Here is a 23,206-nt window from a genome sequence, read left to right on the forward strand (position 1 = left end):
ACACATTAAAAAAATAAACCTATACTAAATATATAATATTACTCTAATGTAAACATTAATAAAAAAATGTTAAGATGATTATATAAAAATTTTCAATAAATAAAAAATGTATAAAATTATTAAATATTAAAATAAAACAATATAAATATATCTTAAAAAATAAAAAAATATCGGTGGGCTTAAAATGGGCTTGGGTTAGCCTTTTACAAATATGGATGAGTTTGGAAAAAATTTTAAACCCAAAATTCAAGTCAATTTGACTTGAGCAAGCATAAAGTATATTTATATCATGCTTAGGCGACTCGAACTCAACCCATGAACACATCTAAATTACTCTTTTATACTTTCTTTTTACCTTATTATTGTTATTATTATTATTATACATTAAGTTGTAAACAAATGAGAGATTTTTAAAAAAGTAAAAATATTTATCATATAAAATTTCAAAATTATTTTTAATTACTATTATTAAATATGTCTATTAATTTAATGTAAATATCATGAAGATTAAACGGGTGAGATATTTTTTAAAAAGTAAACGGAATTTACCATATAAGATATCAATAATTATTTTTTAATCACTATTATTAACTGTGGTTATTATTTAATGTAAATATATTTCATATTTAATCAATTTAGTGTAAATATATATTGTACTTATCATGAATCATTATTATAATTTATACATTTTATTTTACCACTTTTAATTTTAATTTAATATTATAATTTACTTTTTAATATATTTCTAAATTTCTATACTATTTTCAAATTTTTATTTATAAAATATTATTTATTTTAAATATTACTTACATTAAATATATTGTATATATTATATATTATTTATTTTAATTTATAAAAAAATTAAACACGTAAAATCACATGCAACATTAGAAACTAATGTTAAATAAATGGTGAGATTATTAGGTATATTACTAACAAATAAGAAACAAATTATAAAGTGATAAATCTCAAAATTATACTTGAATCTTGATTTAATGTGCAGTTGCTTACATGAACTTTAATTTGGTGCAATTATAAATGTGAAACTCTAATTGTAGTTCAAATGTATACTTGAAACTTTAATTTTGATTTAATCATACACATTTAAAGAAATAAATACATCAATTTATTTCTTATATTTGATGAATATAATTATTTATGTATAATATATTAACAAAAAATAATGTTATATTAATAATTTACAAAAGTTAGATTAAATTAAAATTTAATGTATAAAATTACACAAAATCAAAATTCATATATAGTTTTAATATTTATCCCATTTAATAAACAAATAAAGCGAAACGAGGATACAACAGGGCCAATTTACTTACTATTGTTTTAGTTTTGTTTGCTGTAGCATATATTTCCTTTAGCAGCTGATCAGAAAGAAAAAAAAGGAAAAGATATGCATGAATGAAGGGAAGAAGATCATGAACGAGAATCACACTCATCATGAATTATGTTTAAAAAAATGGAGTCATTTTCGGATGAAAATAGAAAAAAGAGAATTTTGGCAAGAACAGTCTTTTTATCCATACATGAGGGGATACAATGCCGAAAGCATATATAATGGGACAGTTCTTGTTCAATGCAAACTGGACCTAACTTATTCATAATTCAAGCATGAAAAGAGAATGTGTTTGATGAGTGCCAGCTGCTGGCTGCTGCTGAAAGCCGAAGTCAGTCCAAAGGGCAAGCTTTCTCAAAGGCTTGTTGCTCTTTGCGACATAAATCGAACTCATTTGTGTAGTAATACATGCATCCCACATAAGCTTCCATGGGGTCTTTGCATCTCTGATACAGATCTTTTAGCCTGCACCACGCGGTCCAACATTCCATAATTCAGATTAAAAAAGAAACGGAAAGGGTAACAGTAATGCACAATGTAGTCACCTATTCGAGTAATGCTTTGAGTTCCCCCCCAAAAATGTGCTTTTTAAAATATCCGGACAAGGGTACAAAGATAGGATTCACCTAAGTTCCTCCAAACACATAGAAAAGCTTAAAAGAATAAAGATGGAACATACCTATATTTGACACACGAACCAAGTTCGATAACATAGAGTAAGAACCGCAAAATATTCAGTGTTCAGAGGCATTTTTTAAGCTACAAAATGCTATAAACCCAAATCAAGTGAATGCGGCAAATGTCTTACTCTTGATTGGAGAAGTGGGAAGCCCCATTTTTACAATCAAACACAAACAGAAAGCCGAAAACCTATTAAAACTCAGTTGGTTTTCAGTAAATAGATCTAAAAAAGAATCAAACTAACATAAAGAGGAAGAAAAAACATCAGATTCAATGGCTCGGTTACACATGAATCTATTTCGCCTAATCATAGGGAGACTTAACATGGATTCATTTGAAGTTTCCATTGCTAATTGAAACACAAAGATACCAAATGAGAGATGATCATTTCCCCGCCCCGCCTACCCAAAGAGATAAACCCTATGTTTCTCGAGGATATGCCCGTACCTATATCGATATGGATACTTTCGAGAGAAATGACCTATCCCTATCCTTTTAACCACACTTTCACAGTATAAAACCTCCTAAAAAACCTGTTCCAAAATTTCCATTACAAAGATATTAAAACCAATAATCCTAATTATCACACATTTTCCTAGTTAATTTCATTTCCCAGTTTTAATTCCCTTTCAATTCCAACATTGTCATATACGAACCAATTGAGCAAGAAAAACCCACAAAGAAATTCAAAATGGGAAAAACTGAAAATTGAAAAAAAAAATGCTTACACTCCAAGGGCACAGCGAGTAGCTTGGCGGCCCTTATCGAGACATTTCTCAGGGTTGGGATCTTTCTTCTTACACTTGAGGAACTCCACGTTTTCGGACATACATTTAATCTCTATGTGCTTTGCTGATGACATCAGCACCGACGACGTTGGGATCGGTTCCCCCGTCGCATCCACCACTTTCGCCATTTCCGCCACCGAACCCAGAAAGAAATAAAAAAAAATAAAAAGATCGCTTCTTTCTGCATCAACAATGAAAAGACGTCAAAATTTCATCAATCAAGATGAAAAAAAGGGAAAAATTACTGGGAATTAATCTCTTACCTTAATCAAGTAAAGGGTTTTCACTTAAACACTGAGATAGAGAATAGGGTTGTAAAGGACTCAAGAGTGAAGAGTTAAGGTTTTGTTTAAACAGACGTAAACGGTGGAGTTGGTTGGTAATTCATTTTTGCTTTGAAGGGTATTTACGTCATTCCATGTTTCTTTTTGGGGTTTTATGCTTCCAATCCCAAAACCCTTGCTTTCTTCAGTTTTCTTTTCTCTTTTGTGCCAATCACCAAAGCAGTCATTTTCCGAGACAATTTAAGGGTAAGTTAAATTAAATTATTGTGATTTGATTTAATGTTAAAGTGACTTCCTTAGATCTCTTCTTTGCTTAGTTTTTCATCTGTTTTTTTATGGATAAAATGTTGAATTTGCTGAAATTTGTAGAGATCTTCGAATTGACTTTACCCCTTGAAAAGTGTAGGCAAAAGATTTCATTTTTCTTTTCCGTTTCATTGTTGCATAGGAAATTTCCTTTTTCCTTCTTTTGCCTATTGCAATTGGAGTGACCGTTCTTTATATTACTATACATGTTTGGCATCAATGATCAAACTTAAATTGTCGGGTTGGGTTGGGTTGGTTTTGGATATGACAAAGAAAGGCATGATTTTGAGCAATGTCCCTTGGCTCATTTAGATAATGCCTTTAAACCTGAAAGAATTGGTGATTGATTGTCAGTGCTGAATTATTGCTAGAATCCATTTTTGTTTTGAAATGGACAGGATGTTTTGACATTGAATATTACATAATTTGCTCGGGTTGGGGGGATTGATATAATGAAGTAAAGGATTGGATATCAGGCTCACTTCCTTTGCATTCTAGACTTGCTTAGGTGAAGCTAGTAAGCTGAAATGGTGATGGATTAGCAACCAGGTGATTATTTTATGATTTTCTCTTGGAGAGCCAGGGTTGTCAAGGCATTGTGTTACAGTCCCAAGTTACGGATCGAGTCACTGGATGATTTGTAGGAAATTTGTTTGACTTAACTGATCTTTTCCCTTTGTTTCTGTTTCTTTCGTGGGATGACCCATAATGAACAAGTGGAACTCGTCAAAGGGAATTCCAGACCTTAGAATCGTTAAAAGTGTCTTAAACCCCTGAATATTAGAATAAATTCCGACTTAATTTATTCTTATTTGCAACAGCAGCTATCTTTTTTTTTAATCCCAAATTTAGTGTGAGCATTTTATTTGTCTCTTTAACACTTTATAACTCTTCCCCCCTTCTGCAAAGTTTATAAGTTAAATAAAATTCATTGTCTAGAGAATCTCTTTGTTATTCACACTGAGGTGGACTCTGTAAAAGAAATTGTCAACTTGACTAGGTTTGTTGGTCGCCAGTAAACACTTGAATATGTTTTGAGTGATGCGGGATATGATGGTGTGGTGTGGAGGGCTTTATGTGTTATCATTGGACCTCTTTGTTGCTCATGGTATGCATTTGGACTCAAATCCGTTGCTCACTCACTCCGATGCCATGTTTAAATTGTGTGCATTTATAACTGTGGGCAAAACATAATAAGTACGGTTTTCTTCATACATATATACAACATGCATGTAAGGATGGATGTTTTGTGCTGTTTATGTTATAAAAATGCATCCGTTCGTACTGATTAGGTTGGTGTTTTCTTGTGTATGTATAGAGATGGGCGACAAGAAGAAAAAGACTTTTATGTTTATCCGTCTTGTCTCGGCTGCTGGGACTGGATTCTTCTACGTGAAGAGGAAAAGTGCTAAGAAAGTGGCTGAGAAACTCGAGTTCCGCAAGTATGATCCCCGGGTAAATCGCCATGTTCTTTTTACAGAGCAAAAAATGAAATAAGGAACCTGTTATTTTGCTTGCAGCTATTCCGTTCTCAACTTATTGACTTTTTAGATTGATGTAGCCGTACTGTTTTTGGTAGAAGATACCAAATTATGCGAACTGGAATGAAAGATGATCGTGTTTTGTCAAATTTGTTTAAGCCTCCAAAGCTTGCATTATCATGTATTAAATGCATCATTTAAAGAGACGGTCAATGAGCAAAACATATATTTTAGGTTAAATTATGAGGATAATCCCTGTACTTGTTGATTTGTGTGGGTTGTCTTTCTACTTTTATTTGCTTTAGTTTGGTCCCTCATTTTCAGTTAGCTCTACTAAAAAATTATTTACAATAACAAATTTAGCCTCTCAATCTTTACCACTGTTATCAATTTGACCTCTACTTTTTTTTCTTATAAAAATATTAAAAAAAACTATAAAATTATATTAAAAAATTATAGATTAGTTAAAATTTTTTAAATGTGTCGACAAATTAACGAAAAAAAAAAAACACTGAAACTTAATATCAATCACTAGATTAGAAATCATTGTTCAATTAGTTACGAGTGTAATCTTACACAATTGAAAAAATAATTTTCTTAATAATGAGCTTTGAAAAAAACTCCCTCTATCAACCCTTCCCACTTTCTTCTTTTATATGGCTTCAATTCTCATGGTTTCGCATAGTAATCAAAATTAACAAACAAAACCTCTCTCCTTTTTTTTCTAAAAAAAATCGAAACCAAAAAAGATGAATGGAAAAAATATCTTCATGTCGTTTCTTTTTTTGGTGTGGTTTCATTCGATTTTTCAAAGACCCACAATCTTTTTCAGTGTGAGGGTGTTGAAATTCAATGAAACACTATTTTCATTTAAAGTTTCTTTTTGAAAAATACAATTTTTATTTCTTGTTTTTGATTTTCGAAGAAAACTTGTAGACTTTTATTTAAAATATTTTTTTACTCAATGAAATAATGACACACAAACCAAGAAAGAAATAAGTGAAAAAAGATTACCAGAAAAGAATGTGTATCTATTTTGAATGTCATCTTGTCTTTTTTTTTTTTTTTGAGAATAAGATATGGATGCCATTAAAATTGATGGAACTAATCCTAATTAATGCAAAAGTTGTACCCTACTTAGTTCTTAAAGGACTTAAATCGTCCAGTCTTAAAAAGAAACAAATAAACAACCTAAAAGAAGCAAACCCTAAAAATTGACTACATCCTAGTTTCTAGAAAAAAAACCCAGTAGTTTCTCTTTTGGCAATTCACTCTTTCATCTACCACCATCGTTCCACCCTGAAATGATCTGTACTTTTAGCGTCCTCCATGAAAGTTCTTGTAGAAAAAAGAAACCGACGAAACCTTTCGTTTTTCATTTCTTCCAACCCATTTCAAATCCTGTTCGAAAAATTTCTGTCTCTTTTAGCCGCTAACTCTACCCTTTGAGGGGCCTCATCAATCCATACCTTTGTTCCTGGCCAGTTCTTCCCTTCCTCTGCCATTACGTGCGCCGTTTGGTTTGTTGTTCATCCAGCGAAAGAGCAGGTAACATTTTCGAATCTCCGACATCTTTCTTTTATTTCTTGAATAATCACCGCAATACCATATTTTCTTGATTACTGTCAAGGAATCTCCTTCCACTATCATATTTCGAAAACCCAGCTCCTCAGCCACCGAAACTGCCTAAAGACATTCTTTCGCCTCTACCGTGGTGGCATCTACTATAAAGGTGTTGTGGTGAGTCCATGCAACCAATATATGATCTTCACAGTCCCTGGACAATATTCCCATCACTGATTTGAATGTATTGTTGCAAAATGCTGCATCAAAATTGCATTTTATCATATCTGCTCTCAGTGGAACCCACATAATGTTGATTTGTCTAGTAGATGTTGAAGTTTCTGTATTAATGATATTGCTTTCTTCCTGATATGCTTTAATAAATGTTATTACCTCAAATGTGTTCAAATTTTCTCCTTGATGATGGACCTTATTTCTTATCTTCCATATCGCTCAGAAGGATATTGTTAGGCATTTTCTTTGTTCTTCATTCATGTTGGTAAAAATCTCTGCTAACTACATTTTCCATTATTGTCCTTGGGAGCTTGGAGAAGTATCAATCCCCACTCCTAGTAGGATATCTTTTGAAATCATGCATTCCCAGAAAACACGAGCCACTAATTCCTCCATTACTCGACATAGTGGGCAGATATTCGTTACTAACAGATTTATTGCCTGTAAATTATTGAATATAGACATGTAATTGTTTACTATTTTCCAGAATGTAATTTTAACCATGCTTGCTAGTTGTAAGTTCCAGAGTCTGAGTAGAGAGTCTATAGGTCTATTGGGGGAGGGTTATAGTCCTTTGCAGTATCACTATATCTTCTTTATTTAGCCATTTGTACCCACTTTTAGCTAAGTACATACTTGTGTTATCACCTCTCCATACTCTGACATCCTTGATATCGATTCCTGCAACGGGAATGGTCATGATTCTGTGTACTTGGTCTTTGTAAAAAAGTTTTCCTAGGACCTCCGTTTTCCAAGTAGACTGTTCATTGTTAATTAAATCAGCAACTGTTGTATAGTTTATATCAATGGTCTGACATGTGATTCTTCCTGGCCTAGGTCTTGGAATCCACGCCTCATTCCAAACATTAATGGATTTTCCATCACCAACCCTCCAACCCAAACCCTCATCTAGGAGTCTTCTTACGCTCTATATGCTCCACCAGGTATAAGATGGGTGAGAACCTAAACTTGCTTTTAAAAATTCACTATTTGGGTAGTATTTACCTTTCATTATTCTAGCAAAAAGAAATCCGGTTGCATCGTTAACTTCTATCCTTATTTTGCAAGCAATGCGATATTAAACTTGGCCAAATCTCTAAAACCTAAACCTCCCATTGCTTTCGGTTTGCACATATGTTGTGTGTAAATAACTAATGCAATTGTGCAATTGTACACGCCATTTAAGTAATAAAGTGATAAGTAAGTATCGTCTCCACGGGGATAAAAAATTGGTAAGAAATTGAGTAAGTTATTATAATCTAAATAGTAGGAAATACTTTCAAGTTGAACAAGATGTTTGTATAATGAATTAGTGAAATGAAATGTTAAAAGCAAAGAATTGATATGGCAAATAAATGCTGTGGCAAATTATAGAGAAAAGCAAGAGTAATTCTATTGTTAAATGAATAGGGTTGAAATTATTCAGGTGAAATGTTCATATCAAAATAAAGCCATGGAAAAATATTGTGTAATCAACTACTTAGAGAGTCACTACTGTAACCTGCCTCTTTCGATAGCTAGATCTTAAACTAGAAATCTAAGTTACTGTATGTCTACAGAACTCTGGATTAATAACTACCATGAATATTCTTCTCTATACAACTCACAACATCCATGTCTAGAGTGCTACGAATATTCTGTCTAGTATTCGCTTGTAAGAAACGATTTAAGATCCAGTATATTTAACCTTTTTAGAATTAAAAATAGATCTAAGAACACAACACACAATCAACTATGTCTAGAGCTTGCATGCATGTATTTAAAATAAGCATAAATCGAATGAAACAGTGACAAACAATCTCAACTCATGGGCATTAAAGATGATAAAACATTTGCTCGAATAACTCCAACCCAAAAAAGATTTAGTTCATGGGTGGAAAAGTTAACATCAAAATAAAATCATTCATTAACATTCTCAAATAGGTTCGAATAACAGAAATAAGGAAAATAAAGGCAGAAATGCAAGAATTCTCACCATACTCCAGCTTTTCTTTTATCTTCAGATTGTACGTAAATCCAGGTTAACTATTTCCCCCTTCTTCGCGTCTGTATTATGCTATCTTAAGTTGCTACCCTTTATTTCTCTCTAGAATTTTCCACCAGATTTTTCTGAATAGAAAACTAATCCCTAAATCTTCTCTAATTCCTCTCTCTAAAAAATCCTCTCCTCATTTATTTTCTCTTTCCTCTTTTATAGGGTAGTTCCCTCTTTCTCCCTCTTTTGAGGTGGATTTATCTGGTACATAGACAGCTGGCTAAAAAGGACGAGGACTAAGTGCTACGTCAGCATTATCCTAGAATTGCCATGGCATTTATGTTGGCAATCCATCCAACCTTTTGCAATGGCAATATTTCACTTCATTCTCTTTCTCATTTTCTTCATATTTTCTTCAGCTACTGTATACAGCAATCAATTATCTTTCTCTCAACAGGAAAAATAACATAAAATTACATTCAAGACACAATCTAAGTGTTATTATGCAATGTTCTAAAATTAACCTAAAGATGCAAATATATCTACTTAAGTACATACATTCAATCAAGTTTAGAGGCTAGAAATATAACTCTTTTCAAGAGTTATCAGCATTATCCTGGAATTGCCATAACATTTATGTTGGCAATCCATCCAACCTTTTGCCATGGCAATATTTCACTTTCTTTATTCTCTTTCTTATTTTCTTTATCTTTTCTGCACCTACTGCATACATGTAACACCTCTTACCCGTATTCGACGTCGGAATAGGGTACGAGGCATTATCAGACTTAAACATAAACATTTATACAAAATCGAGACATGAATTTTCACTCAAATTTAAAACTTTTCGTAAACATTCATATCGTCCCTTAAACGAGCCAACGAGGCCCAAAACATATATTAGGAATGATTCGAGACTAAATCGAGAACTTTAGAAACTCTCGGGAAACTTAGAAATTTTCATCATGAAATTGGTCCACACGCCCGTGTGGCATATCGCACGCCTGTGCTTCAGGCCATGTCCATCTTAGGGTGCATTTTGTTTATGACGTCATCATCAAATTTAGGTCACACGGCCAAGTCACACACTCGTGTGCTAGGCCGTGTAGCACACACGACTGACGCACATGCTCGTGTCTCTGCCCGTGTGCTCAATTATGGACATTTTGTTTTGTCTAAATTAAGGTGCAGGGGACACACGGCTAGATCACACGCCCATGAGGCTGACCATGTGTCAAACACGACCTAGACACACACCCATGTGTCTACCCGTGTAGACAAATACAGGGCTATTTTTCAAGCCATTTTGTCACCCTTACTTACACATATTCACACAACATCACATGTCACAAATCATGGCATATAAATGCCTTAAAAAAAAACTACAATTAAGCAATACCTTATCATTTTCATACCATTAACTGTCATGAATTATAACATTAGGCCTTGCCAAATCATTCCATGCTAAGTTTGCACTCAAAGGGCATTAACATATGAATAAACTCGTAACCATCATATATTAAGCAAATATAAATCACATAGCAAAACATTGACATATGCACATACATACTTATATGGGCTTACAACAATTTAACCAATCTAAGCCAATTTGCATGGCTACGAATTACATCCAACTTTTAGCCATCACAAGCTAATACATTTAGCTAAATCGTAATGACTCATACACCAAATGATTAAGTCTCTATACACGCCATAGACTTAAAATACTTGCATTCACTTATACCCAAATGATAGCTTGATAGTGTGATAGAATCTCCGACGATCTTCAACCCAAGCTAGCTTAGTGACCCTATAAAATGAGGAAAAGGGAGGGGGTAAGCTATATAGCTTAGTAAGCCTGTATGAAAATAATAAGCAATTTATTAACATGTTTTCACCAATTCTCACAATATGTTCTCAAGGTAATACAATCATAATTGCATATAATTCCACTATTTACTCAAGTTCAAAACAAGTTGTCTATTCGAGTCACAGTCACTAAATTATTTATATTTGGAGCTATGGAACTCCAAATTAAGATCCGCTAATTTTTCCAGAAACTAGACTCGCATATATTATTACCATAAAATTTTCAGAATTTTTGGTTTGGCCAATAAGTGTACTTTATTCTTTAAATTCATCCCTGTTTCGCTGTCTGACAGTTCCGACCCCTCTTAACTAAAAATTTAATTATCTCCTCATACGTGATTCGGATGATGTTCCCATTTGTTTCTTTTAAAAATAGACTCATTAAGGATTTTAAGCATATAAATTATAACCCATAATTATTTTTTCCTAAATCAGAACAGGGGATTCCGAAATCATTCTGACTTGTCTCACAAAAATTCAAATATCTCATGATATGAAATTCTTTTGCTTACACCATTTCCTTTATATGAAAATAGACTCAATAAGCTTTAATTTTATATCTTATTCAACCTCTAATCGATTTCCACCATTTTTGGTGATTTTTCAAAGTTACACAACTACTGCTGTCCAAAACTGTTTTATTAACTAAATTTCACTCTTTCATGTTTTTTTTGTAGTAACTTTCATTGTAACACTTACTTCATATGAATCTTACCAAAGTTCGATCACATATCGAGCACATTGCTCATAAGTTTACACACACATACTGCAATTATTCATCACATAGTCATATTCAATTAAACCTAGTCATTTCCCGTTGAATACATCAGAATAATAACGGATACCCGGTGGCCTGCACATAGTACCACCATTGTAGTCAAAGCTACCTTCTTCACAAAGTGGCCTCCATATAATACCACACTTGTGACCAAAGCTATCTTTCTTCATAAAGTGGCCCTCACATAGTACCACACTTATGACCAAGCTATCTCTTCTCAAAGTGGCCTTCACATGGTACCGCACTGAGTCACTAGTAACATGTCACTTGTATCCTATTCTGTTCCTAATGTTCAACCGGGAAATTTTTTACTTTTCGATACTTGTCAATTTCATTCAATATTCAGCCACATTTCATAAAACATTATAAAATGTGATAACGTAAGTAAAAACGATGCAGTATTTACATACAAACTTACCTTGAAAGCAAAATCGGTAAAAAGGAATTATTCGTCAATTACTTATTTTTCCTCAATCTAGATCGAACCTTGTTTTTCTTGATCTAAAATATCACATTTAACTTATTTAATCATTATAATAATCAACTTAGCCCAAAAATCATATTTGGCAAAAATTATATTTTTGCCCCTAAATTTTGTCATATTTACACTTTTTCCCTAGACTTATAAAATGATTTTCATTCAATTTATTTAACATACAAGCCTAGTAGAATCATTTTCATAACTATAGCAGCCCACAATTTTCACTAAATCACCTTTTTATGACAAATTTTATAACTTTTACAAATTAGTCATTTTAGGCATTTTTACTGAAAACTACTTAGTAAAAGTCGTTTAACACACAACAAACTTTCATATTCCTCCATCAAACATCAAAATACACATATGTCACACATGGGTAAATTTTTAAACATGAACCCTACTTCCAATCAAGGGTAGAAATAGGTAAATCTTATTATGAAGATTTCAAAAACGTGAAAATCATTAAAAACGGGGCAAGACCGGACTTACTATGGAGCTTGGAAAGTTGAAAAAAACCCTAGCCATGGTTTTTCCATGCAAGTTTTGGCCAAGGGGTTGAAGATGGAAAAAAATTGGCTTTTAAATTTGTTTTTAATTCATTTTAATAACTAAATGACTAAAATGCCCTTAATAAAAAATTTGGAAACATGCCTAACCATGTCCATTTTTGTCCAAAAAATTAACCAATGGTCTAATTTCCATTTAAGTACCTCCAATTTAAAATTTCATAACAATTGGACACCTCTAACATATAGAACTCAAGTTTTGCAATTTTTACAATTTAGTCCTTTTGACTAAATTGAGTTCCCGAACGTCAAAATTTTCAAATGAAATTTTTATGAAATCATTTTATGAAATCGTAGACCATAAAAATATAATAAAAATAAATTTTATTATATCGAATTTGTGGTCTCGAAACCATTATTCCGACTAGGCCCAAAATCGAGCTGTTACAATACAATAACCAATTCTCTTTCTCCGAACAGGAAAAATAACATAAAAATTACATTCAAGACAAAATCTAAGTGTTATCATGCAATGTTCTAAAAGTAACCTAAAAATGCAAATAAATCTACTTAAGTACATACATTTAATCAAGTTTAGAGGCTATAAATATAACTTTTTTCAAGAGTTATCAGCATTATCCTGGAATTGCCTTGGCATTTATGTTGGCAATCCATCCAACCTTTTACTGTGGCAATATTTCACTTCCTTTATTCTCTTTCTCCTTTTCTTCATCTTTTCTGCACTTATTGCATACAACAACCAATTCTCTTTCTCCCAATAGGAAAAATAACATAAAATTACATTCAAGACACAATCTAAGTGTTATTATGCAATGTTCTAAAATTAACCTAAAAATGGAAATATATCTACTTAAGTATGTACATTTAATCAAGTTTAGAGGCTAGAAATATAACTCTTTTCAAGATTTCTCAGCATTATCCTGGAATTGCCATGGCATTAATGTTGGCAATTCATCCAACCTTTGGCCATGGCAATATTTCACTTCCTTTATTCTTTTTCTCATTTTCTTTATCTTTTCTGCACCTGCTGCATACAACAACCAGTTCTCTTTCTCCCAACAGGAAAACTAACATAATATTACATTCAAGACATAATCTAAGTGTTATTATGCAATGTTCTAAAATTAACCTAAAAATGAAAATATATCTATTTAAGTACATACATTTAATCAAGTTTAGAGGCTAGAAATATAACTTTTTTCAAGAGTTATCACACCCCAAAACCTGAATTCTTACTTATCCTCAAGTAGAATATGTGTAAGTATGCATGAATTTTCTATAACACTATAATTACCTCATATGCTACTAAACTTTCTGAAGTATACTTTATACCTCCATTCTAGCAGTCTTCTATCTCAGAAATAGCATACGAAGTGCAGAAAATGTTACCTAACATTAAAATTTACTAAATATTCACATAGTGCTGACTATAGCAAGCATTCTCTAATATACTTATTTTATCTTTCTCCTAAAACTCAGTGTCTCTTCTCATAATTATCTTGTCATTGCATACTTTAATTATATTTTTTTTCCTAGGGAATTCATTTTGTCACATGATTTCTTTACTTGACAATCTTAACGGAACATACACTAGATTTCTAGATATTACATCATGCTACAATTTGAATGTAATTCACTCATGAAGCTAAGGCTTTTGACTAAAAAGATAGAAGGAGCAAACAACTACCCCCTTAGCTACTCAGTTTACTACTACTACTACAGTGAAGTGCCTCTAAACTGTTTTCTCTCTTTTTTTCTTTTCTTTTTTTTACTCGCTCTTATTTGATCTTTCTTTTTTAATCAATAATATAATGGAGCAAACAGAGTGTTAGTGACCTACTCAAAAATTTCAAACACTGGAGTGCTTCATAGTGTCTTTTTAATTTTCTTATTGATTTACCCTCAGCTTTGCTGTGGTATTTCTTATTACACATTGCTAATTTACTAATCTTAGGCTCAAGAATTTCTATATGTATTAAAAGAAACCTACTATAGACTAATTGTAATTATAATTAGGGATCAATTTTAGGGATTTAGGGATCAATTTTCAAACAACTAAGTTAAACATACCTAATCAACTATCACAATTTTCTAAATTTATTGAAGAGTTATTATCCTTATCGAACATCATAGATAACAATATACTTGTCATAGTCTGACAGTTATTTGGCATTTGTATGTCATGGTAAAATAAATGACAAAATGAACAAATATTAAAACACATTTCTAATGAGACTATATGCAAAACACAACATACCCCCAAACCTAAGGGATGCATTGTCATTAATGCATGAACAATTTAAAATTCTAGAATGCGAAAACAAACATATACATAAATATATATATGTAAAATGCAATGACAACAATTATGAATGCATGAAAAACACATGGCATATAATGAAAAATATGCAAATGAAAATAAAGACGAAAGCTTGGGAAAATTTTAATTTTACTTTAATTAGGGAGAGTTGTTTTTCGAGCAACGCACTTGTAATGCTGCTTCATTTTCAGCATATTGATTGGAACCTTTTCTTCATCATTATCATCTAATTTAGTGAGATCATCAATCAGTTGATTAATCTCATGATCTTGCTTCAATATGGGCACAGTTGATAGAGGTGTAGTAGCAGGTTCAGTTAGTGCAGGAATATGGTTCACTTATTCTTTTTCCTGGTTAGATTCAATGTTCATTGATTTTGTCTTCTCTTCATCATCCTCTGTTGCAGTATTTCATAAGCGATTATTGCATTATCTGTGATCTATCTCCCTGGAACAAAGGCTGCTTGTGCTTCGTCAATGAAAATGTCTAATACTGATTTGAATCCATTAACCATAACTTCATAAATAATTTTATACACCACGTTCCATAAGCTGACTGGTTTGAATTGTGTCATACTATTTACTTGATTGACTTTTGGAATAAGTACAATACTTGTACTGTTGATATCATCGAACTCTTTCCTCCTGTTTAATATGTCCAAGCAGAAACTCGCTGTTTCTTCCCCCACAATATGTCAGTACTTTTGGTAAAACAAAGTGGGGGTAGCTGTCCACTCCAGAAGCCTTCAAATGTGCTATATTGTTTATTGCTATTATGATTTCTTCAATTCGAAATTCCTTTGTTAATGCCCTGCTCATATTTTTGTTAATACAATTGGTAAACCCTGGTAACATCCTTTCACCATTCCTTGTATTTGATTCCTTAAAATGTTCTTTGAAGTAATTCATTGCGATCTTTAATTTCTTTTCTTTGGTTACAAGCCACTACCTATATGGCCCTCTTAGCTTTCTTACCCTATTCCTTTATTTCGCTGATTTGCTAAATTATGAAAAAAAATGATGTATTTCTATCTCCAAATTTGATCCAATTCGCTCTTGCTCATTGCTCATTGAATAGTTCTTCTTTATCAGCTTCTAAGTTTAAAGCCAATTTGACTTCTTCCAACTCTGTAAGCATTTCGTCATCTGAATCCATTGAACTCAATTCAACTAATCTTTTAGTCAAAAAGTGGGTTTCTTTTTTTTTTACTAGTCATGAGTCTCCCCATCTTCACATCTAGTGCTTCTCTTAGTATTTGGAGTTTTGTAGACACCTCTTCTGAATTCCCCTCCCAAAGGGATTTTATTCATTGTTCACATTCTTCTTCTAAGATCCAATTTGCATTGAACTGAAAGCTCTGCTCCATGCGAATCCTATTATCTTCAATCACCATATCAACCAATAATGGGCGATGATCAGAAATAGAGTGCGTTAAGTGTTTTAGAGAGTACCCTGGAAAAGATTCCTACCATGCCTGATTTGCCACACCACTATCGAGTCTTTCGTGCACATTATTTTCTAGCAACTTGCCTTTTTCCCAAGTGTACCATTTTTCGAAAAAACCTAGGTCATTAAGAGTACATTCTTCCAATGTCTTACAGAATCGGGCCATGTTTCTATCACTTCTTAACCTACCATCCATCTTCTCAAAAGATAACATGATTTCGTTGAAATCTCTAATGACTATCCATGACAAACCTTGATAATTCCCCAATCTCCTCAAGTGGCTCCAAGCTCCCCTTCTATTCTATTTTTCCAGCACACTGTAAAACCTTATGAGTCTCCATGACAACATTCCCTCTTTCTCTTTAACTATCACGTCGATATGATTGATTGAATAATTTCTCAGTTGCACTTCATGCTCCATTTTCCATCCAACAGATAATTTTCATTTGGTTTATTGCGCACCAACATCTATTTCATTGTGAAACCCACATCTTACACAAACTTTATCCATTCTTTTATCACTTAAATTTGTTTCTATTAGAAACAAAATTTGGGGCTATACATACCTCACCTTGTTCTGGAGGCGATTAATCGCTCGTGGATGCCCTAATCCACGAACATTCCAACTTAAGATTTTTTATTGCACTCAATTAGCACGCTTACTAGTGGTCATTGATATATTAATAGATTGAATCATAGCTTCCAAATCTTCCCTTTTATTGTAGTTTTCATGTCTTGTTCGTTGACATTTCTTTCCTTCACAAATATCGATTGTTGTATTCTCCTGCATGGTTTTCCTTTGTTCTATAACCCCGTTTCCTTGAGATGTTACATATTTGTCTAACCCTCATTTTTTCCTTCTATAAATTTCTATGCCAATGAAGTTATTCCTTCCCTGGAACCCGCCTAGCCATTTTTCTCTTAGCCATTTGCTTTCGACAAGTAACTCGTTCCTCGTAGGTGCTTTTAGGGATAGATCCATCCAAATTTGACCTCTTGAGTATTGATTGTCTTTCTTACTGGGAAAAACCCTTCCTCATGCCCCAATTTTCTATATAGTAAACAAAATAATGAGAGCCTCTCGTATTGAAAGCATGCATATCCTTTCTTCCTTTGTCCCAATGATAGTTTTTTCTTCCTTTTCAGTGCTAATCTTACTTCGAATTTTACGCGAAATCTCATATATCTTCGTTCCCCTTTAGAAATTAATGCAGCATCATATTGTATGAACTGTCCAATGAACTCCCCCAATGTTCTTGCCAATCCCTCTGATATAGCTCCATACGACAAATTATGAATCTGAATCCAAAAATAAGTATGATTCAAAGGGATTTTCTTTGGATTTTCACCTTTAATCAATTGATAGAATATTGTAAACTCAAAATTATATAGGTTTTTTTCTATATGTTTTTACCATCTTTTTAGTTAATTATTATGTTTATCTCGAGTAATTATTATTGAAATAAGTGAATTTTACTTAATTAGTAATTTTAGACATGAATTTAGAAAGTATGTGAAATTATGCTTAAGTACATGATTTTCATGCATATTTTGTATTAATTTATCTTAATTTATTAATGTATGTACTTTTCACTATGTAGGAGGTCTATTGGAGACATGATTTAAATAAATAAAAGATGGCCATGCACAAATTATCCATGTGGATGGCAAGACCATGTAATTTTGGGCATGGGGTTGACTACTTGACCCAGTAAAGAAGGTGATAAAAGATGGACATGTCTGCTAAGTTATTAGACTGAAAAAACCATCCAACAAAGAGAATTAAAAGCCCAATTTTGAAACTTGATGTTGGCTGCCAAAAATGTGTTTTGGGATATTTAATTGAAGGTCTCTGCAATTGGAAGATAATTAGAATTCAGCCCAACAACTTTCCTATTGAAACCGTCCACTCTATAGCTATTTTTAGCTTGAAATTCAAATTCAAATTGAGAAGACTTGGTCATCCCTTTTCCTTGAAGCATGGGTGACCACATGAGAGAGGGAAGGAAGAAAATTTAAACCTATTTTTAGTAAACTCATACCCTTACTTTACCTATAAATACCTTTCCATTCCTCACTTTTCCATCATCCCTCATTTCTCAACATTCCTCTCTCACTCACTCTGGTTTTCTCTCAATTCTTTTTCCCTTGCATAGCCTCCAACCCTTCTCCCTTCTTTAGGCTCAAAAACTTTGTCAAAAGCACTCTTTAGCTGGCTATCTTCTAAACCCTTAGCAAAAGAAGTTTCAATCAGAACGGAGGAGCGCTTCAGCTAGAATAGATAGAATAAATCCGAAAGGCTGCTGAACTGAGTAAAGTTGAGCACATCAGTCAGAACAGATTCGAAAGGCTGCTGAACTGAGTCTACTATTTCTTCATGATTATCTGTTTTGACATGTTTGATTTGAGTTTTATGCTTTTTACATCAACTATGAAGTTTTAAATCCTATTTGCAGGGATAATTATATTAAGTTAATGAGATTTATTTAATTTATGTTTTCCATTAATATCATGATGCATTTAATTCATACGTGATTAGGTGCACTTAGATTAGCTGAGCGATCCTACCTAGACGACGGCTAGTAAATGCATAATTGAAAAGTGCAATGCTTAATTTAGGTCATTAAAACAGACTAAGTTAAGGCTCATTATATCTTTAGTTAGCTCTATTATCTTGCATGGTTTTTAGTTTTATGTAATTAAATTGTTGCAAACGTAAATGTATCTGTGACCTTGCATAAATGCTAAGAAACCCTTAGCCTAATGTGTTTAATAACATGCATATTTAACTAAGTAAAAGATCTGTGAGGACTTAATTTGGTTTCTAAACCCATAAGAGATCGAGTTGCCATGGAAGTAATTCCAAACATGTTAGCACGATGAATGTAAGTTGATTTGATTAATATAATTATCCTATCCCATTTAATGTTGATTGTTTTTGTTTCTAATTCATGTAGACGACAAGACAATGCAATTTGGGTCATGAGGTTGGTAACTTGACCCAGTAAAAGTGGTGCTAAAAGATGGACATGTCTGCTACATTATTGGACTGAGAAACCATCCAACAAAGGGGAACTAAAGCCTAGTTTTGACACAAGTAGATGGAAGCCCAAAAACAAGCTTTGGGGTATTCAATTGAAGATCCTTACATATGGAAAATAATTAGAAATTAGCCCAACTACTTCACTGTTGAAACCGTCGACCCTATGACTATGAATAGCCTTAGTTTGAATCCAAAATGAGGAGACTAAATCATCCCCTTTTCATTGAAATGTGGTTGGCCATGTGTGATAGAAAAGGAAGGGATTTGAAATCTATTTTTAGCTAACTCTACCCCTTACCTTCACATATAAATACCATGCACCTATCACTTTTCAAAGCATCCCTTATCCTTCAAAACTCATTTCTCTTCTCTCATTAGCATTTTCTCTACATTTCATTTCCCTTTTCCTTTCCTTTGCATAGCTGCCCATCTTCTTTCCATCCTTTAGCCACAAAAGCTTTGTTAAAAGTATTCCTTGGCCGACCACCTTAGAAACTCCTTAGCAAAAGAGCATCGAGTAGAACAGAGGAGCACATTAGTCAGAATAGATCCGAATGGCTGCTGAACTGAATAGAGTTTACTCTTTCCTCTTGTTATTTATTTTAATCATGTCTGCTTTGAGTTTATTATGTTTGACATCAACAATGATATTTTAAATCCTATTTTCTAGGATTATGTTAATTCAATAAGATCTATTTTATTCATGTTTAATATGTTTAGGCCTCAGTCTATCATGTTTTCAATTAATATCATGATGCATTTCATTCATACATGATTGGGTGCACTCAGATTAGTTGAGCGATCCTAACTAGATGATGGCTAGTAGACACATAATTGAAAAGTGCAATACTCAATTTAGATCATTAAACCCGACTAAGTTGAGGTACATAATATCTTTAGTTAGCTCTATTATCTTGCATATTTTTTAGGTTTATGTAATTAAACTGTTTCATCTCCGTGACCTTACATAAATGCTAAGAAACCCTTAGTTAATATGATCAATAAAATTCATATTTAACTAAGTAAAAGACTCTGAAAGGACTTAATTTAGTTTTCAAACTCATGAAAGATCGAGTTTCCATGGAAGTATTTCCGAACATTGTTAAGCATGATAAAGTAAATTGAATTGATTAATATAATTATCCTAGGCCATTTAATGTTGATTGTTTTCGTCGCTAAATCCATTCATTCATACATTTAGGTAAATTGCATCTAGATAAAAATTTCACTCTTTACATTTAATTAATTTAATCACCATCCAAAATTATTGAGTTTTTACATCAAATTGTCATTTATAATTTTTCAATTATTTGGTTAAACTTATATAGTCCATATGGAGATGATAACTCATTTTTACTTATTACTTGAACGACTGTGTATACTTGCCCATATTTCTCGTTATAACCCTTTAGAAGGATGCCTTGGAATTTGTGGCTAAGTGTAAGCCTTACCAAAAGTTTTCACCCATACTCTATCAACTAGTCGAGCCATTGTAGTTCATTTTCGATCTATGGTCCTTTGCCACATGGGAATTGGACATTGTATGTAAGACCCAATTTTCATCAGTGTCTAAAAATTTATTTTCAAAATTGAATTTCATAAAAATGAGTTAGTTGGAAATTATTAGTTAAGATAATTATGTGTTAAATATGACTCCTATTTTCAGTCAAATTTGAGAAATAATCTTTCGCTTAAACTCATTTACTTGTTTCAATCAAATCTTGATTAGTTTAGATTATTTTATTATTATTTGACCTATGAATTTAGCCTATAAATAGGCTCTTTTACAACCTTAGAAAAATACTCCCATTAGAGATTAGAACTCAGAACACATTTAGATAATTTTGTGTTTACGTTTTGTGGGTTCTTTGTTTTCGGGTTTTTGGGGTTTAGTTTTTATCTCCATCTTTTGTACTCTTCATTCTTTTGCCATTATAGTAAAATTATCTTTGCCCGTGATTTTTTATCCTATTTGGAGGGGTTTTTCCACGTTAAATTTGTGTGTTTAATTTCTCAATTTATTCCGCTATTTTACTTGTTCGCTGCTTAATCGTGTCGAAATCCTAACATTATGTGCTCGATAAGAAATAATAATATTAATATACTAAGTGATTAAATTGATTAAGCTATTAATAATATGACATGGACTAGATTGAAAGTAACTAAAATTAATGAGGTTTAATTGAAGAGAATTTAAAATCCTTAATGTACAATTTTATCTAGGACTATGAAATGATTATACCAATTATAATTTATGGAAATGCTTTTGTATGATTATATCATCATTTTCCACTAATCATTATCAAAATATATTTTAACTAATAGATTAAAGTTAGTTAATGTTAATTAATTGAAGTTTATATATTGTGAAAAGTGGTAGAGAGGAGTGGTGGCATTTCATCTTCATCTTTTCACCACCGAAACCAAAGAAATAAAGAAGAAGAACAAAAGCTTTGCATGCCATTTTCAAGCCATTGTTGTGAGCTCTAACATGGAAAAGTAAGTATTTTTTTTCCTTTAATTTTAAGGTGGACTTTAGCTTATTAAACATCAATTTCCATGGCACATCCATTGGATGTTTGAATTTTTAAGTATATCTTAGATTATCATTGTTGAATTCTTAGAAAAAAATAGAAGCTTAGAGCTCAAGAATTTATGAAGGCTAAATTCAATATTCAATTATAGAAAATACATGCTAATTCAATGTAGAGGAATGTGTAGAATCAAGTTTGACATAAGTTTAAGATATATGTATAGTTATGTGTTATAAGGGACCTAATTGTAAGGGACAATAACTTTGAGGTTTGTTAATGAATAATGATAGATTGAGGTATTTATACTATATTTATGAAGCTAAATTTAGATTTGATCGGGTAAATTATAAATTATAGAAATTTTATATATTAGTGAAATAAGGGATCTAATTGAAAAATATGTAAATGAGTCTAATTTGAATTAATATGTATTTTAAGTTCATAATTTAATAATGTTTCTATACTTTGTAAATTGAATGAGGTTGAAAATGATGTCGGAATGTCACGGGGCAATAGGAAGACGAAGACGAGCAACGAGCCACAAGCAACAAATTCAACGGCTATTATGTTATGGATCAACAAGGAGAGTCAGTAACATCTAGATCTCACATCTCAACTCAACTAGACTTTTGCAATGCTTCATTTTATTTATGAGTTGTAAAGGCATGTACTTAGATAATTAGGGTCCTATAAGGTCTTTTTATTGGTATAGACTGTTGATGTCTCTGTTGGGGCATTTTTTTGTCACTTGGTAATCTTTGACGATGACATTTAAACTAATAAGTATAAGTCATGATGTTGCTATGTAACAAATTATGTATACCTATGGGTGTTAACTAGTTGAGATGTTACTAGGTGTTAATTATGTGTGTTTGTGTGCCAAGTTGGTGTTGGTTGATATTATGTTATAATGGTTTTATAGAAGTATGGTTTTGATCTTTAATGTATGAAGAATAGTGATACATTTGGAAACTTTACCATTTACTCTCGAAAGAATGAAGCTATTGTCTCGAGACATCAAGAATAATTTCACCATTTTAGGCATTTCAAGTTAATGGTCTCAAGTCACTAATATGCAATGAATTGAAGAGCCAGAATAATTATTTCCCCCTAATATGCAATTACTGGTAGCGATGCTGCGGTAATGTGACGGTTTATTAACCTAGAATCGACAATTTATAGGCTTCTCTTAGAGTCACTATGTTCAATCCTTTAACTAATTTAACATATGTCTATGCCAATTTAATATAGATAATACAGTTGTAAGCACTATTACTACAAGATTATGCACAGTAATGATATATGTTTATATTATTACATATTTAAAACCAAAGAAATTAAACATGCACCATTCAAGTCTTACGTACATTAATCACAACCTTTTCAAAATTAGTAATTAACACAATTACCCACTAATGTTGATCAAGCAATAGCAAGCATTAACATGAATAACACTTGAATGCATAAACCTCATATTGCAACAAACATTCTTAACAAAGTACCAATAATCTCATATTAGAATTCCATAATTATTTTAGATAACAA

General features: G+C 32.2%; 2 protein-coding genes and 1 long non-coding RNA gene across 3 annotated transcripts; 2 read left to right on the plus strand and 1 right to left on the minus strand.

Moving 5' to 3' along the window:
* Positions 1-1,483: 1,483 nt before the first annotated feature.
* Positions 1,484-3,220, minus strand: LOC108487078 (NADH dehydrogenase [ubiquinone] 1 alpha subcomplex subunit 8-B). The gene is made up of 3 exons (XM_017791308.2): positions 3,084-3,220; positions 2,761-3,001; positions 1,484-1,816 (listed from the first exon to the last, which is right to left on the minus strand). The coding sequence occupies exons 2-3, from the start codon at positions 2,946-2,948 to the stop codon at positions 1,684-1,686; spliced, it is 321 nt and encodes a 106-aa protein (XP_017646797.1). The 5' UTR covers positions 2,949-3,001; positions 3,084-3,220; the 3' UTR covers positions 1,484-1,683.
* Positions 3,221-3,255: 35 nt separating this feature from the next.
* LOC108487079 (uncharacterized) lies at positions 3,256-5,143 on the plus strand. The gene is made up of 2 exons (XM_017791309.2): positions 3,256-3,350; positions 4,729-5,143. The coding sequence occupies exon 2, from the start codon at positions 4,731-4,733 to the stop codon at positions 4,905-4,907; it is 177 nt and encodes a 58-aa protein (XP_017646798.2). The 5' UTR covers positions 3,256-3,350; positions 4,729-4,730; the 3' UTR covers positions 4,908-5,143.
* A 792-nt stretch (positions 5,144-5,935) lies between these two features.
* LOC108489554 (uncharacterized) lies at positions 5,936-22,585 on the plus strand. Its single transcript, XR_001872010.2, has 5 exons — positions 5,936-6,631; positions 7,526-7,643; positions 17,686-17,804; positions 21,508-21,626; positions 22,143-22,585. It is a non-coding gene; the product is annotated as an uncharacterized LOC108489554 (long non-coding RNA).
* The last annotated feature ends 621 nt before the right edge of the window (positions 22,586-23,206 follow it).

The sequence above is a fragment of the Gossypium arboreum genome, chromosome 10, assembly GCF_025698485.1.
Source record: "Gossypium arboreum isolate Shixiya-1 chromosome 10, ASM2569848v2, whole genome shotgun sequence".
Classification (NCBI taxonomy): domain Eukaryota; kingdom Viridiplantae; phylum Streptophyta; class Magnoliopsida; order Malvales; family Malvaceae; genus Gossypium; species Gossypium arboreum.